The 14,796-nt window shown below is 30.1% G+C and overlaps 1 protein-coding gene and 1 non-coding gene across 2 annotated transcripts; both read right to left on the bottom strand.

Annotated features, from left to right (window-relative positions):
* Positions 1 to 2,363: 2,363 nt before the first annotated feature.
* TRNAL-UAA (transfer RNA leucine (anticodon UAA)) lies at positions 2,364 to 2,446 on the bottom strand. The gene has a single exon. It is a non-coding gene; the product is annotated as a tRNA-Leu (tRNA).
* Positions 2,447 to 11,579: 9,133 nt separating this feature from the next.
* On the bottom strand, positions 11,580 to 12,222 carry LOC126715661 (uncharacterized). The gene has a single exon (XM_050416393.1). It carries the CDS (start codon positions 12,174 to 12,176, stop codon positions 11,721 to 11,723), a length of 456 nt encoding a protein of 151 aa, XP_050272350.1. The 5' UTR covers positions 12,177 to 12,222; the 3' UTR covers positions 11,580 to 11,720.
* Between the last annotated feature and the right edge of the window lie 2,574 nt (positions 12,223 to 14,796).

The raw sequence follows: 14,796 nt of genomic DNA, 5'->3' as shown, positions 1-14,796 counted from the left end.
ATACTTACTAACCCGTTCTGATGATTGACCTCTTTAAAAGAGTTGGATCTTAGACCATGATCTAGGACTGGATACTATTCTCATTGGGAATGCTATAAGGGATCTAACGATGAGACACTTATCGAGCTTCCAAGGAAGATGTACTTGTCAAGCTACTAAGGAGGAATTTTGGAAAATGCAGAATTGTTCGAGGAAGTTTGCTGAAACTTCGTGATAAAGCAACAGACACCACTGCATTAATGTGGCTCACATGCTTGGCACAATTGCATTTATTAATAAATGACTAATCTGAACAGTGTAAAGAGTCCAAAAAGTTTCAATTCGTCATGAAAGTAGAGAAGTAAGAGTCTAATGAGACAAGAAGCCCTCTAGTTGTGCAAGGATAGCACATCCCTGAGTAGGGCAAATACAAGGGAGAATAAGGGCAAAGAGGAGGACACACATAAAGTAACCCAAAAAATTCATAAAGAGAATTGTAGAGAAATAACATAATCTTAGAGCCCTTTTTAGAGCTTGTTATTGAGAAAAGAGTGTATTGTTTCCCTTGTTTATGAATAATATAGTCACCTTTGCATAGTTTTATGTAAAGCTTTGTTCTTATTCAAATCTTCCATTATAAATTATTAGTAGCTCCATATTATAAATTAATTGTGCTCTTAGGAGGATAGTTCATCATTTTTTACTCGCACATTATGTAATGTGTAGATTTCATTATATTAAAACACAAAATTGTGATATTTGATCAAAATAAATTTTTTAATTTTTGTAATAGAATTTAGTTGGAGTAGAATTCTAAATTTCTTGAAAGATAATAAATAATTGTTGGAATTTTAACTAGCGTAAGCTATCCTAACAATTAATATAAGCATTTAATATTTTGGTAATAAAGATTCATCTAAAATATGAACTATTTTTATAATAATTCAAAAAAAAAAAAAAAAGGAAGAATCTATCTTTATAATAAAAATAGCGCAACCGCTTGTCTCCACTCAACACAACAAATAACGGCTTTTAGGATCTATTTAAATAGGTGGGAGAGAATTTGAATTCATATTCTATCTATAAGTGAAATGGTTAATTCTAATGAGCTACATGGCTCTTGAAAATACCAACCGTATAAGTTGTTATTTGTCATATTAAACATAGAATTGTAAGATTGTCACATTATTTGTCATATTAAATATAGAATTGTAAGATTGTCACAATAAAATCGATCGTAATTTTGACATTTTATTTGCTTTGTTATGTTGGTGATAAAATGCTTTAACTGCAGTGCCTCAATCTGTTGTCAAAGATGAGGCTTGCCTTCATTGATTTGAAAAATAAAGTGGTCCTTCATAACTCATAACTCACACGATGAGTTTTAGTTTTAGATGATGATAGATTCCACTTATGCTATAAAACTCTTCGAGCGCAATTGCCCACAATATATTAGTAGTAGTACTGCCTTCGGTTTGAGATTTGTCAAATTTTAGAAAGCCCAATACAAGGCCCAAAATAACTTCCCTGAGCCTATGATCTTTTCTAGTAATTTGTCTAGCCCAGTTTCTACACAGCCCAATTTAACGTGCTTTGTGGTTGTTTAATCCTTCCAAATATGAGATCAAAATAATGTTTGGTGTAAAAATAGCAAACATGTGCAGCTATGTTCGTTTAAATAGATAGGTGGGCTATATTTATTTTTTGGAAATTCTTTTTTATCCTCAATAGGTGAAATGTTTTGCTTGAAACAATCGATTTCAATACTCACCATAAGAGAAGTTCAATGATTAGATGAAAATTTAGCAAGATGTAAGATTGTTGGAAAATTAATTCTCAACTTTGTTTCTATATCTATGTCTATACACTATATAAAAAAAAGATAGTTGAGCTGCTTGTATTTGGCAAAATGACATTAAAAAACTTAAAACGGTAGAGGCTCAACAGATTGATAAAATTACATTGTTGCGCTTAAAGATATATGTGAATTGAAAAAAACTTTGGAGCTTGGAGCCCTTTTTGGTCTTTTCCTCTATAATTTTCTGCTGACATATTTGGTTGAAATTACTTTGTTGCTCCTAGCTTCATTTGTTAGCTAAAAGAAAAAGTGGAGGTTTTTTATTTTTTTATTGTCAACTTTATGGTGTTACCAAACATTCAACTTTATAGTGCTATCAGTGTATTGCTTTTTTTTTTTTTTCTTTTTTCTTTTTTTTATCGTTCTAACCTTAATTGTAATATTTTTACTAGTTAACACGTGTGCTTCAAAACTAGTAGTTTTCAAAATCACAAGCTCCAATTATTTGACAAAATTCAATCAAAAAAAAATTATTTGACAAAAACCATAAATAAAAACTCCGATAGACAAAAGCTAAATTCCATAGTGCTGGCTATGGGGTTCGAACCCATGCGCACTTATGTGCAGAAGATCTTAAGTCTTCCCCCTTAACCTCTCGGGCAAACCAGCCATTGTTGACTCCTAGCTTCCTCTTTTTTAACTTTTGTTACAGTTTAAATTTCATTATTATCAATTTCTCGATTTACAATCATCAACTTCCCTGGGGCAAACCAGCTACTGAGATGAAAAAATAAACCATGAACTTGCCCACAAGAAAAAGAAAAAAAAGAGTAAAATCCAGTCATTCTTTTAAATTTGGATGAATGATCATTTTTATTCATAACGTTTAATGCCTGTCATTTTATTTAATAACTCTTAACATTCTTGTGAAATGAATCCTTCTTTTTATTGTCTTTTATAAAATTTGACACTATTTATGTATGTAATACGATGTTGTTTTACTGGATTTAATGATAATTTAATAGACAGTCACTAGAAGAAATGACCAAATTGACATAGAGTTAAAGTTTCAAGGCTAAATTGATAAGGTTCAAAACTAGTTCTTGTTATCAATTTAGCTCTTAACTTTTAACATTCCAATCAAATTGGTCATACCATCAATTGACTCTTATAAAACTAGCACTATTTACAAATGTAACACAACATTGTTTTATTGGATTTAACAATGTAATGACAATTAATAGAGGTAATGAATAATTTGAAAAAAAAAATATTAAAATTTAAGAACTAAGATGATAAAAATTTAATGCTCTATTTTGTTAAGAGGATGAAAAAAAATGGGAGTATAAAGAAATAGAAAAGTGAAAAGATAAAAATTAAATTAACATTATACTTTTATTGTAATTTGAAACAATGGATAATGTGAGTATTTTCGTAATCTTCAGTGCATAGTCATTTTCTCTCCCATTTGGAATGAATAAAATGGTAAATCCAAGTGAAATATTCACCCATCTTCTTTCCTTTCCCTTTCACCACAACCAAACAATGAAACATCAATACATCATAATCTTCTCTTCTCTCCCTCTTCCTTCTCCCCTTCTCCATTAATCCCTTTCTCACCCCAACCAAACATTACATAAACTTTATACATGAAAATACCACTTCAACAAACATAAAAGTAATTAAATGGTGTAATTTGAATTTTGGTAGAAAAAACAAAAAAACAAAAAACAAAACAAAACGAGTAATAAGCCCCTTTTTTTATAAAACATGTAATAAGTTTAGAGTTACAATTTTTGTTCACAAAAATTGTTTATTATAATAAAGTAATAAGTTATAAATGATATACAATAAAGTGGTGTTGATGATGAATTTATATAAAAATTAATAATAACTTGAGAATTTAATAATTATAAAATTTATTATAAAATCAATAATAACTGCTCTAACATTTGTGAAATCCTCTGCAGAAAATAATTGTGTTAGCATTATTGCTAGGAACAAAGACATTTTTGGTCAACAAAACAAAACTCGACAAAAGAAAAAGCCTGAGAATGACGAATGAGAGTATCCAAAAATAAGTGAAATGACAAGAAAAAAACAAAAGATAGTACTTTGGTCATAGTGCTTGGGTTAAGATTCCCTGATTGTATTTTTTAGTGAATAAAAATCTCCCTGATTCTTAGAGTGAGCGTGGCAGAAACGAGAGTCATCCAAAACATCAATAACTCCATGGAACGAGCTTCCCCAATCTGCCAAAAGTACTATCTTTTCGCAGAACTTCAACTAAATTCTTATATAAGAATCTTGTAAAATGGTTGGAAAGGAACTACGCCCAACTTGGTTAGGATAGAAATCCAACCTTTTATTACATAGGACTTCTTATATCTCTCTCTTTTTTATTTATTTTAATGAATTTTGAAAATCTTATCGTTGAATTCATGTTCCTTATATTCTTAACATGCATATTAAATTTTGTTGAAATCGAAAGTAATTTACTATTTTATCAATAAATTTATTTTTTATACACAATTTTAGATCATAAAAACTTGAAAATTTAACATTTGTTTAATAATATAGCAATTGATCTCTAATTTGATTTTTTTGAAATTTTATAAATATAAATAATATAATAAGAATATGCAATTCAACTATTAAGTTTTCAAAATTTATTTAATATAAAGATATATGAGAAGTTTATAAATTTTTCTCCAAATTAACTTGGAGAGAAATTTTATTCATGTCTATCATGAGTAGCTAGAGCCCAAAAGCCATGGGAAAATGGTTGGGAAAAGAAACTAGGCCATCTGCTTGGTTGGATTGGGAACCAAATAAGCTTCAAAAAACTCTCTTTTTAGCAGTGTCATTCAAGAGCACATGGCACATCTTTGTCAGGGGCGTAGCCAGAAATTTTTTATTGGAGGGGCCGAGTTAATATTATCATATTGATTTGCAATTCAAGAAAAATACAAAGTATGACATATATACATATATACATGTCTTCCTGCATTAGTTTTAGAAAACATTAAATCTAACTACAATTAGACTATATTTACAAGAAATAATATTTATAGAAATTAACAAAGTTACAATAAACAACTATAAAATAAATAGGGTTAAATTCAACCAAATTAGACTATTATGGTCAAAAATAAATTCAAAATGAATTTCATTCATCTCAACTAAATTCAAAATCAATTTCATTCCTACTAATAGTCTAATACTGTACCCCCTCACAGTCTCACTACTCTCTAATGATAATTCCCATACCAATACAAATGTGGGATATGGCTGACATGTTTTAGAGAATGAAAGGAAAAATAAAAAAGATGAAAAGTAAGAATTTGGGGTGGGGCATTTTTATGGCTACGTATTGGAGGAGGGGCCAAGTTTTTCTCATAGGGGGCCAGCTCTTAAATGAGAAAGTGTGACACCTATTACTGCCTGCTATTATAGAAGTTTTAAAAAAATTTGGGGGGGGGGGGGGGCCATGGCCCCCTCAAAGCATAACGTGCCTCCGCCCCTGGACTCTTTGTCGTGCATACTTCAGAGCATTGCTGGTTCAGGTTGATTTTATTATTTCGGTCTAAATTGGAAGTAACAAATTGATTCTACTTTTTGGATAACCAAATGATGGTACTTTATTTTTTTGATGAATAAATGATGGTACTTTATAATATTGATTGGGTAGTACACTAGTACTAGTATCATGGAAAATGTTAAGACAATAAAAAAGTGAAAAAAAAAAAAAGTTTATGATTTTCATCATGTGTCCAATTGTGTATCAATTAGCTTATTTGCCAAATATGATCTAAAAAATATATAAATTTGATAGTTTTTATGCTAATGTTTGTTTAAGTTGGGAGGTGGAAAAAGTAGAAAAATAAAAAATTAATATAAATTTTATTTGTTTAATTGAGAAAAACAGTTTGAGAGTTGTTTAATAACATAGCAATTGATCTCTAATTTGATTTTTTTTGAAATTTTATAAGTATAAAGGATATAACAAAAACATGTAATTCAACTGTTAAATTTTCAAAATTTACTTATATAAAGATATATAAAAAGTTTATAAAATTTTCTCCAAATTAGTTGGAAGAGAAATTTTGTTCGTATCATCATGAGTAGCTAGAGCCCAAAAGCCATGGGAAAATGGTTGGGAAAAGAAAATAGGCCATCTGCTTGGTTGGGTTGGGAACCAAATAAGCTTCAAAAAACTCTCTTTTTAGCCGTGTCATTCAAGAGCACATGGTACATCTTTGTCGTGCATACTTCAGAGCATTGCTGGTTTAATTAGGTTGATTTTATTATTTCGGTCTAAATTGGAAGTTACAAATTGATTCTACTTTTTGGATAACCAAATGATGGTACTTTATTTTTTTTGATGAATTAATGATGGTACTTTATAATATTGATTGGGTAGTACACTGGTACTAGTATCATTGGAAAATGTTAAGAGAATAAAAAAGTGAAAAAAAAAAAAAGTTTATGATTTTCATCATGTGTCCAATTGTGTATCAATTAGCTTATTTGCCAAATATGATCTAAAAAATATATAAATTTGATAGTTTTTATGCTAATGTTTGTTTAAGTTGGGAGGTGGAAAAAGTAGAAAAAAAAAAATAATATAAATTTTATTTTTTTAATAGAGAAAAACAATATGAGAGTTGTTTGATAATATAGTAATTGATATCTAATTTGGTTTTTTTGAAATTTTATAGGTATAAAGGATATAATAATAATATGTAATTCAACTGTTAAATTTTTAAAATTTACTTAATATAAAAATATATAAGAAGTTTATAAAATTTAGTTTAAATTAATTTAGAGAGAAATTTTGTTGGTGTCAATCATGAGTAGCTAGAGCCCAAAAGCCATGGGAAAATGGTTGGGAAAAGAAACTAGGCCATCTCACATCTGCTTGGTTGGGTTGGGAACCAAATAAGCTTCAAAAAACTCTCTTTTTAGCAGTGTCATTCAAGAGCACATGGTACGTCTTTGTCGTGCATAATTCAGAGCATTGCTGGTTCAGGTTGATTTTATTATTTCGGTCAAAATTAGAAATAACAAATTGATTTTACTTTTTGGATAACCAAATGATGGTACTTTATTTTTTTGATGAATAAATGATGGTACTTTTTTTTTTACTCTTTTTTTTAACAAAAAGTTTTGTATGTTCTTTTTAAAATTTTTTTTGACAAATTTTTTTTTTTTGTCTTTTTTGCATTTAACAAGCACTAAGCGGTGTTTGTTAACATTTCCCTTATAATATTGATTTGGTAGTACACTAGTACTAGAATCATGAAAAATGTTAAGAGAATAAAAAAGTGAAAAAAAAAAAAAAAAGGTTTATGCTTTTCATCATGTGTCCAATTGTGTATCAATTAGCTTATTTGCCAAATATGATCTAAAAAATATATAAATTTGATAGTTTTTATGCTAATGTTTGTTTAAGTTAGGAGATGGAAAAAGTAGAAAAATAAAAAATTAATATAAATTTTATTTGTTTAATTGAGAAAAACAGTTTGAGAGTAAAAAAAATAATTTGTGTAAATTTACTTTTATATTCCTAAAGATAATAAAATAGTCCATAGCTGTTGTGACTGAACTTATAAATGAGCATATTGATGTAATTTTAAATCAAGTTTCACCACCGCACACCCTTAGTGCGATAGTTATTCTACAAGTATAAGTGTTTGTAGGGTGTGGGGGCAAGGGCTAGGGTTCAAGTTTTTAAGAGGAAGTTTTACACACATATACACTTAAATTAGGGTAGAGTATAATTTCTATCTTGTATTAAAAAAAAAAAAATCAAGTCTCTATTTTCCACTTAGGCCTAGGTGGAGAACACTTGTTTGTTTCCACTCCAACCAAACATAGGCTTAAATGATTTAAGAAAATGTCAGTTTTTTTAACTTTATAAGTTTGTCCCTAAAAAAAAATTTACAAATTTGTTTATTATTTAACCTAATGCATTTATATAAATAAATATATATATATATATATATTTAACCTCTCTTCATCTTTTTTTATGAAAAAAGCTAAAACTACTAGTAAGTTTTCTATATAAGGAGTTAACTAATGAAAGATACAATACTAAAAGGATGACTATATATATTTAAGTTATTTCATTTATTATATTCCAAATAATTAGTAGTCTTTATGCCATTTAAGTATAATTCCAAAGAGTTGTTTTCATAATATTTCTCGAATGAATAATGCTATAATCACAAACTATTTTATAATATTTTTACAAATTACTGTTGTGGCCAACTTCTTACCGGTTTTCATCTAGACCCACCAATAACATCATTTTTTTATTTACCAATAATCACTCGCCATATTAACAGTTTGTAAAAAACTTTGTATTTTTAGCATGTTCCTTTCTAATTTTTTTTTTCCGAAAAAAGTATATTTTTGGAAAATATTATAAAAACAGCTATTTTAGACTTTTAGTATTTGATGAATGAGTAAATTTTACATCACCTCAAACATGTACAATACTACAATATATTATATATGAATAGCAAAGCCCCATTTACACATAGCTAATAAAAAAAACTCAACCTCGATCTACAATCACACACATCACACCAAGATACTTTAGCAGAGTATGAAATGCATGCCCTAATGCAAAATAGCGTTTCTGTGCTGCTAGATGTGGTAACTCCCATGGTGCAAGTTTGCGAACCACAGCTTTTTTTAAGCCTTTGCCTTTTACTTTTAGCCCATGAATGATTCACCCCAAGCCATGGTAACCGGTTAAAAACAAGTAACGCTTGTCTGAATTCACAAATAGTCTCGGGTAGATCATGATCATGACTAGTGAAATGTAACTTAGGCTTAGCTTTACTTTACTTTTTGGGCCTGACCCTAGAGTAGACCGTAGTTCATTATGTCTACTAAGAATATTGAACATTGTGCCTAGGTCTAGGGTTTTAGACACGATGGTCCTTAAAAACAAGAAGAAGAAAAAAAAAAAAAAGATAAAGAAGGAAACTCAAATGTGATTGAAATGAGTGTATATCACAAGGGCATAGGCAGGTGTCATTAGATTATATGTATGAATGAGCCGTCCAGCTGTATGATAAGATATTAGCAGTGTACGAAAATTATATAGACTTGTCTGCTTTGAGTTGAAAGATCGAGATGGCGACACTATTCAAAACAACACGTATGATATATGATGATTCCTGGTCCAAAATCTCCATCTCAGGCTGCCTTTAGATTTGCATGTCGGCGTTTCAAACCCTAGTGTTTCATTATAAAACTACGCACCAGCCTCTTCCTCATTCCTCGTACCTTCCCATTCTAGCTTTAGCACATTTATACCCCTCCTTTCACTTCACTCTTTTTTCTCATGCAGGCCTTTCTAGTTTTATTAATTGTACCAGTTTATGGGATTTCTTGTACGCAAAAATTAAACTGTTACCACATTTGTAGATGTGTGACTTGTCTTATGATGTTCATGCATGTTAAGCTTGTCTCTGCATTGATAGCCTGCATTAATAAACAAAAAAGAGAGAATGCCAAATTTTAAATATGGTATTTCTATATTTCTTGGGTCTTTGATTTCATGGAGAAAGGAGTGTAACTTTTTGATTACATGCAATGCAAAGCACAACGTTTAAAAAAAAAAAAAAAAAAAAAAAAAAAATTTCTGGGATGAACTAGAAGATGTTTTGTGAGTTGAAAACTTTTGGCTCTTTGCGGTTTTTCTTTTTCTTTTCAACAATAGTATGTGTTTCAACTCTTTTCTCCGGTGCTTTTGTTTCTAAATTAGCCTCTAGGGCTTTTGTGTTATATGTGTGTTTGAGAGAGAGAGAGAGAGAGACACACACACAGTGGAGGGGTTGTGGAAGAAAGAGAAAGTTCCAAATTTCAAGTTGTATTTTAAATTTTCTTGGGACTTTGATTTCATGGAGAAAGCAGTGTAATTTTGATTTCATGCAATGAAAGCACAACTTTTTATATTTATATTTTTCTGGGATAATTTAGATCATATCTTGTGAGTTAAATACTTCTAGAGAGAGTGCCAAATTTCAATTAGTACTTTAAAATTTTCTTGGGTCTTTGATTTCATGGAGAAAGTAGTGTAACTTTGATTTCATGAAATACAAGAACAACTTTTTTTCTTTATTTTTCTTTTCTGGGATAAATTAGAACATGTTTTGTGAGCTAGACTTTTGGCTCTTTTGGGGTTTTGTTTTTGTTTTTTTCTTCTTTGCAACAGTAGTATATTTTACAACTCTTTTGAGTTTTGTTTCTAATTTTAGGCTCTAGGGCTATTGTGCTATGTGTGTTAGAGAGAGAGAGAGAGAGAGAGAAAGAGAGAGAGAATTAAGGGGTTATGGGAAGAAGGAGCTCTCTTCAGTCCAGCCCGAGGCAGTTTGAGAGGGTGATACTCAGCTGCTGACTCGTTGGTTTGAAAATTCATCAAAACGTGGAAGCAAAGGTGATGTGTTTTTGATCCAACGATGCAGGAGCTGTGTTCCACTTGAACCTGTCACGTCTTGGACTGAAGGGAGCTCCCCTCAGTTCCACAACCTACCTTCTTTCATTCCTCATTTTTATGATACACCCAAGTTTGTGCACTTAAATTATATAGTTTGTTTATGCTATGAAACTGTTTTTTTTTTTTGGGTTTTTTTTATGGATTAACTGACTAGATTCATTATTTCTTCACATGCATGTAGGTCTCTTAATTTGTCTATAGCAATGGAAAGATGTGCATGTATTTGGAAAGAAGAAGCCAAATCCAATTGCTTTTGGGTATAAATGTGAAGCTTTGACTTGGTCTCTGAGACGGTGCTCTAATGCAAGACTGACTTATTGTTTGACCTTGATCGTTTGTGATGGAAGACCGTTATTATAATACTATTTCTGGGTTTTTCCCATCCTCAACCTTCAGAAGTTCCTAGCTATTTGCCATTTTTGTGCATATTCCTGACTTTTGAGCACCTACTCCATCATCAAGGTCCGGCTCAAACCTTCATTCGAGAAAGAATGTGTTCTAACTTCTAATTAACTGCTCAAAGTAGATGAAAATCCAAGTTTTTCTGCATCACAGTGCTAGTTTACTTTGCAATTTCTTTTGTAATATCATTTACTCTCTTGTCGCCAATGGTGATTTATTCGTGGACAAAGGCTTGTAACACAACTGATATTTTTTGATATTTCAAGCAAATGATCACGGTTGAATTCTCCTTCCTCCAACTATCGACTATCAAATTATAAAAAGGAAAGTGATTAATTTGGTGTAGAAAAGTTTTTTTTTGCACAAGTGGCTGTGTTCACTGGGCCTGCGCACATGATATTTTGTTTTGTGATATGCATAATGGAGATGTACATGTTAGAACCATCTTTATATTTGGTCTTTACTAAACGTCTGCAAAGTTTTATTTTTTCTGGTTGTTTTTCATTTGTAGTTACAATGGAAGCGTATCTGATGTACATGTGCTCATGTTTAAATCGTATGTTTCTTGCAATATCAGTGAACACGTTCAACTTGCTTTGCTTTCAATCATGGGAAATTTGCCAAGAAATTTATCTCGTAGATATAGTAAATTAATTTCATTCATATTTTCTGTAATCAATTCCACTTATAATATTGCTCCGTTAAAGATACATACCACCTTGTCCCTCTCTCTAGCAAATAGACATAGTTTCCTCCGAATATAGCAAGCACCAATTTTTTATTCTATAACTACACAAATAGTAAGAGTGGTCACTAACGATCAGAATTCACCTTTAAGAAAGTTCTCAATTTATGTTTCTGACCTGAGGAATGAGGATATAATGAAAAAAGAAAAAGAAAAGACATTTCATTCTGCTTTGTTATCAAAAAAAAAAAAAAAAAAAAAAAAAACTTTCAAATACTCAGACAAACACTAGCAAGCTTGATTCTCCAGAAGATTAAAAAAAAAAAAAACCATTAGCTAGCTTAAGTTGAAATCCCAGCCAAAACACTTTTGGTAAACTCAATGAGATGAAACAAAACCACAGCACTCGATGTTGGCACACTCAAAATAACTAGAGCCATCATTCCGAAAGCCAAGCTCGGCCTAGTATTCATCAGCTGGGATTGCAAGAAGCCCATCAATTCGCATATAGTCGAATCGTAGCTCGTGTAATACCTCTTCTCCCAATCCATCCAATCACTCGGTGGCTCATAGTTCCTCTCCACCATCTTCATCTCATGAATTCTCTTCCGAAGAACAATCATGCTTTCATCCACTAGCCTGCCACTATAATAGTTTTGGTCATGAGCTTCGTTTCTTGAAGCAAAAATTCTAGTGGATGATGATGATGCTCTCTTTGGATGAAGATAGAGGCTGCTATGTTTTGGGTGAAAAGAAGTAATGAAAGAAGAAGAAAGAATGGAAGTGGATTCCATCATTGATCCTTGAATATATATGATGAAACTGGAAATGGTACTAATAAACGAGGTGGTATAGAAATATATTTATAGGCTTAAGTTTTACACTATTATGTTCAATGATTTGAGAAATCTAAGGGAAAAAGATTGTGGTGGGGCATCATGTGATTAAGCAATATCTTAGGAAACAAGGTATGTGGCCAAACCGTGTGTTATAAAGTATAAACAGTAACAGACAGCGTAAGTTTTAGCGCGTTAGTTTGTACATTTGTTTGGGAATGAGATTCGGGGACGGTAGAACCTGTCACATCGAGAAAATGACATTTGTATCGGGTTCCATCCCAGATAGAGAGACTACAGTACAAATTCCTGGAATCAGGTCCGTGGTGGACAAATTTGATGTATGTTAAAAGCAGTGAGGTGAGAGTTTACAAACAAAAATCCTAAGAACACGTAAAACACGACAATTGTCTAGACTATATATGAGTGTGACGGAGAAAAAAATTTTTTTTGATAGAATCATGTAAAAATATCTACCGATCAGTCAAAGTCTGAATATGTAAAAAAGCTGTGATAAAATTTATAGTATTTTATATAGTACTTTATAAAATTACTGTTCTAAAAATTTTGTTGTATAAATCTTTAAAAAAAAATGTTAAGAACACAAAAAAAAAAAAAAAAAAAAAAGTTTACAACTAGCTACGTGATAAGTTGTGAACAACGAAAGTAAAATAATAGATCTACATTTTCACCACTCAAAACACATTATATAATGAGTTGTGACGGAAATTGTAATTTAAAAAAAAAAAAAAGTTTAGCATTACTCTCAATCAATAAAAATGACGCGTTATTGGTTACAAAATAATTATTAAGTCTTCTTTAAAAAAAAAAAAAATTTGTGTTGAAGTACCACCAACTACATTTATCATAAAAAATCAAAGTAGTTTGTGGCTTTTTTTTTTTAAATGCAGTTTGCAAAATTTTTATAGGAAAATTGTTGTAAGCTATAGCATTTTCCATGCTAGCTAGATAAATGAAATTTTGCATAATCATAAACCAACAAATTAATTAATGTAACATCACTGAGTCAATTATTGACATCGTTATTATTATGCACAAATCACGCTGAGAAGTTGTTGAAAAATTGTCCCTATATTTATATAGATCGATTAATATGACCGGTGCATGGAAGGTTTGCTATCTGTAACAAAAACCTGTTAGAAAAACGAACGGTTCCTAAAGTCAACATGAATTTTGAATAGACTAGGTGTTTAACATTAATGTTCATGCACTTCTCTTTAAAAAAATTTAATTTACTTTTTATTTTTAAATACTTAAAAAAAAAAAAGTTTAGTTTACCTTTAGTATTTTTTTAACTAGATAAGATATAATATTTTTTTGTTCTAAATATATAATAGTAAATGATAATGAGTTTTAATCTCTACATTTTATTTAGTTAGTAAGTGATGTAGGAGTTTCTCATTATTAAAAAAAAAAGATTCACTTTTAAAAAATATTGATGTGCGCCAAACCTAAAAAGAAATGTATTATCATCTAAAGAAACAGAGATGCATTGGTTTAATAATTAAATGTTTTAAAAAATATGCAAAAAAATGATATAAAGTTATAAACAGTTGTCCCTTTTCATCAAAACTTTAGAATATATAATATCTACAACAAGATTCATATTTTCGTTTTAAATAATAATAAAATACTTATATTAAATTTAAAAAAAAAAAAACCAACAGAGAAATTAAAGAGTGGGGAAAGATATCATCTGGGACTAAGATCATAGACAAAAATCAGGGATGGAAGAGACGTAAATCTTTCCCTCTCGATTCCATAAAAACTCATCTAACAATATTATGAGTAGCAAAATTAACTTTTGAATGTGTTTGAACCACAAATGATTTCACAAATAAATTTAGAGCCATTTTAGTTATAGCAGTAATCTCCGTATATAATGACCCGGTAACTGAGGAGGTTGAAGTATTTTGAAATTGTAAATTTGTAATATCACAGTCATTCCCAACTCAGCTATTAGTAAAAATAAACCTTCATTTAAATGTTAAGGGGTCCAGTTAATGCATGCTCTTATTAGAGCATACATTAACCATCAATTTTAGGAAATTTTTTATAAAAAATTGAAGAAAAAAAAAACTATTAAATTAGTTAGTTACTTTTTTATTTTTTCATAAAAAGTTTCTTACAACAATTTACTAACATATGCTCTTTGGGCATACGTTAGTAAAAACCAAATGTTAAAGATCTTTTCACAAGTATCCTATATATTTGTTTTGTACAACTTATTTTTATCGGTTCATCAAGTTAAAAAAATAAGTTGAATAAAAATATAATTATTGTTCACAACTATGCTAAGTAATTGTTTTGAAGAGCTTATTTTTATTGGTTTATCAAAATTTTTCCTAAGTTCGATAAAAATATAATTATTAATTGTATGCTTTGGTGTTGCACCAAAAAAACTTCAACCCCACGTCGCGGCGCCCACCATGGAAATGAAGATTGGTTTTTGATCTCACGAATCTTTCATTGAACAAAGTTATATATTTTTCCTGAATGAACATTGAAAAGTTATATTGGAATTTGGATTAGCTTGACCTTGGCAAGGACGGTGTTTTTT

Source organism: Quercus robur, chromosome 1 (assembly GCF_932294415.1).
Source record: "Quercus robur chromosome 1, dhQueRobu3.1, whole genome shotgun sequence".
Lineage (NCBI taxonomy): Eukaryota > Viridiplantae > Streptophyta > Magnoliopsida > Fagales > Fagaceae > Quercus > Quercus robur.
This window is presented reverse-complemented; position numbering and strand designations above follow the sequence as displayed.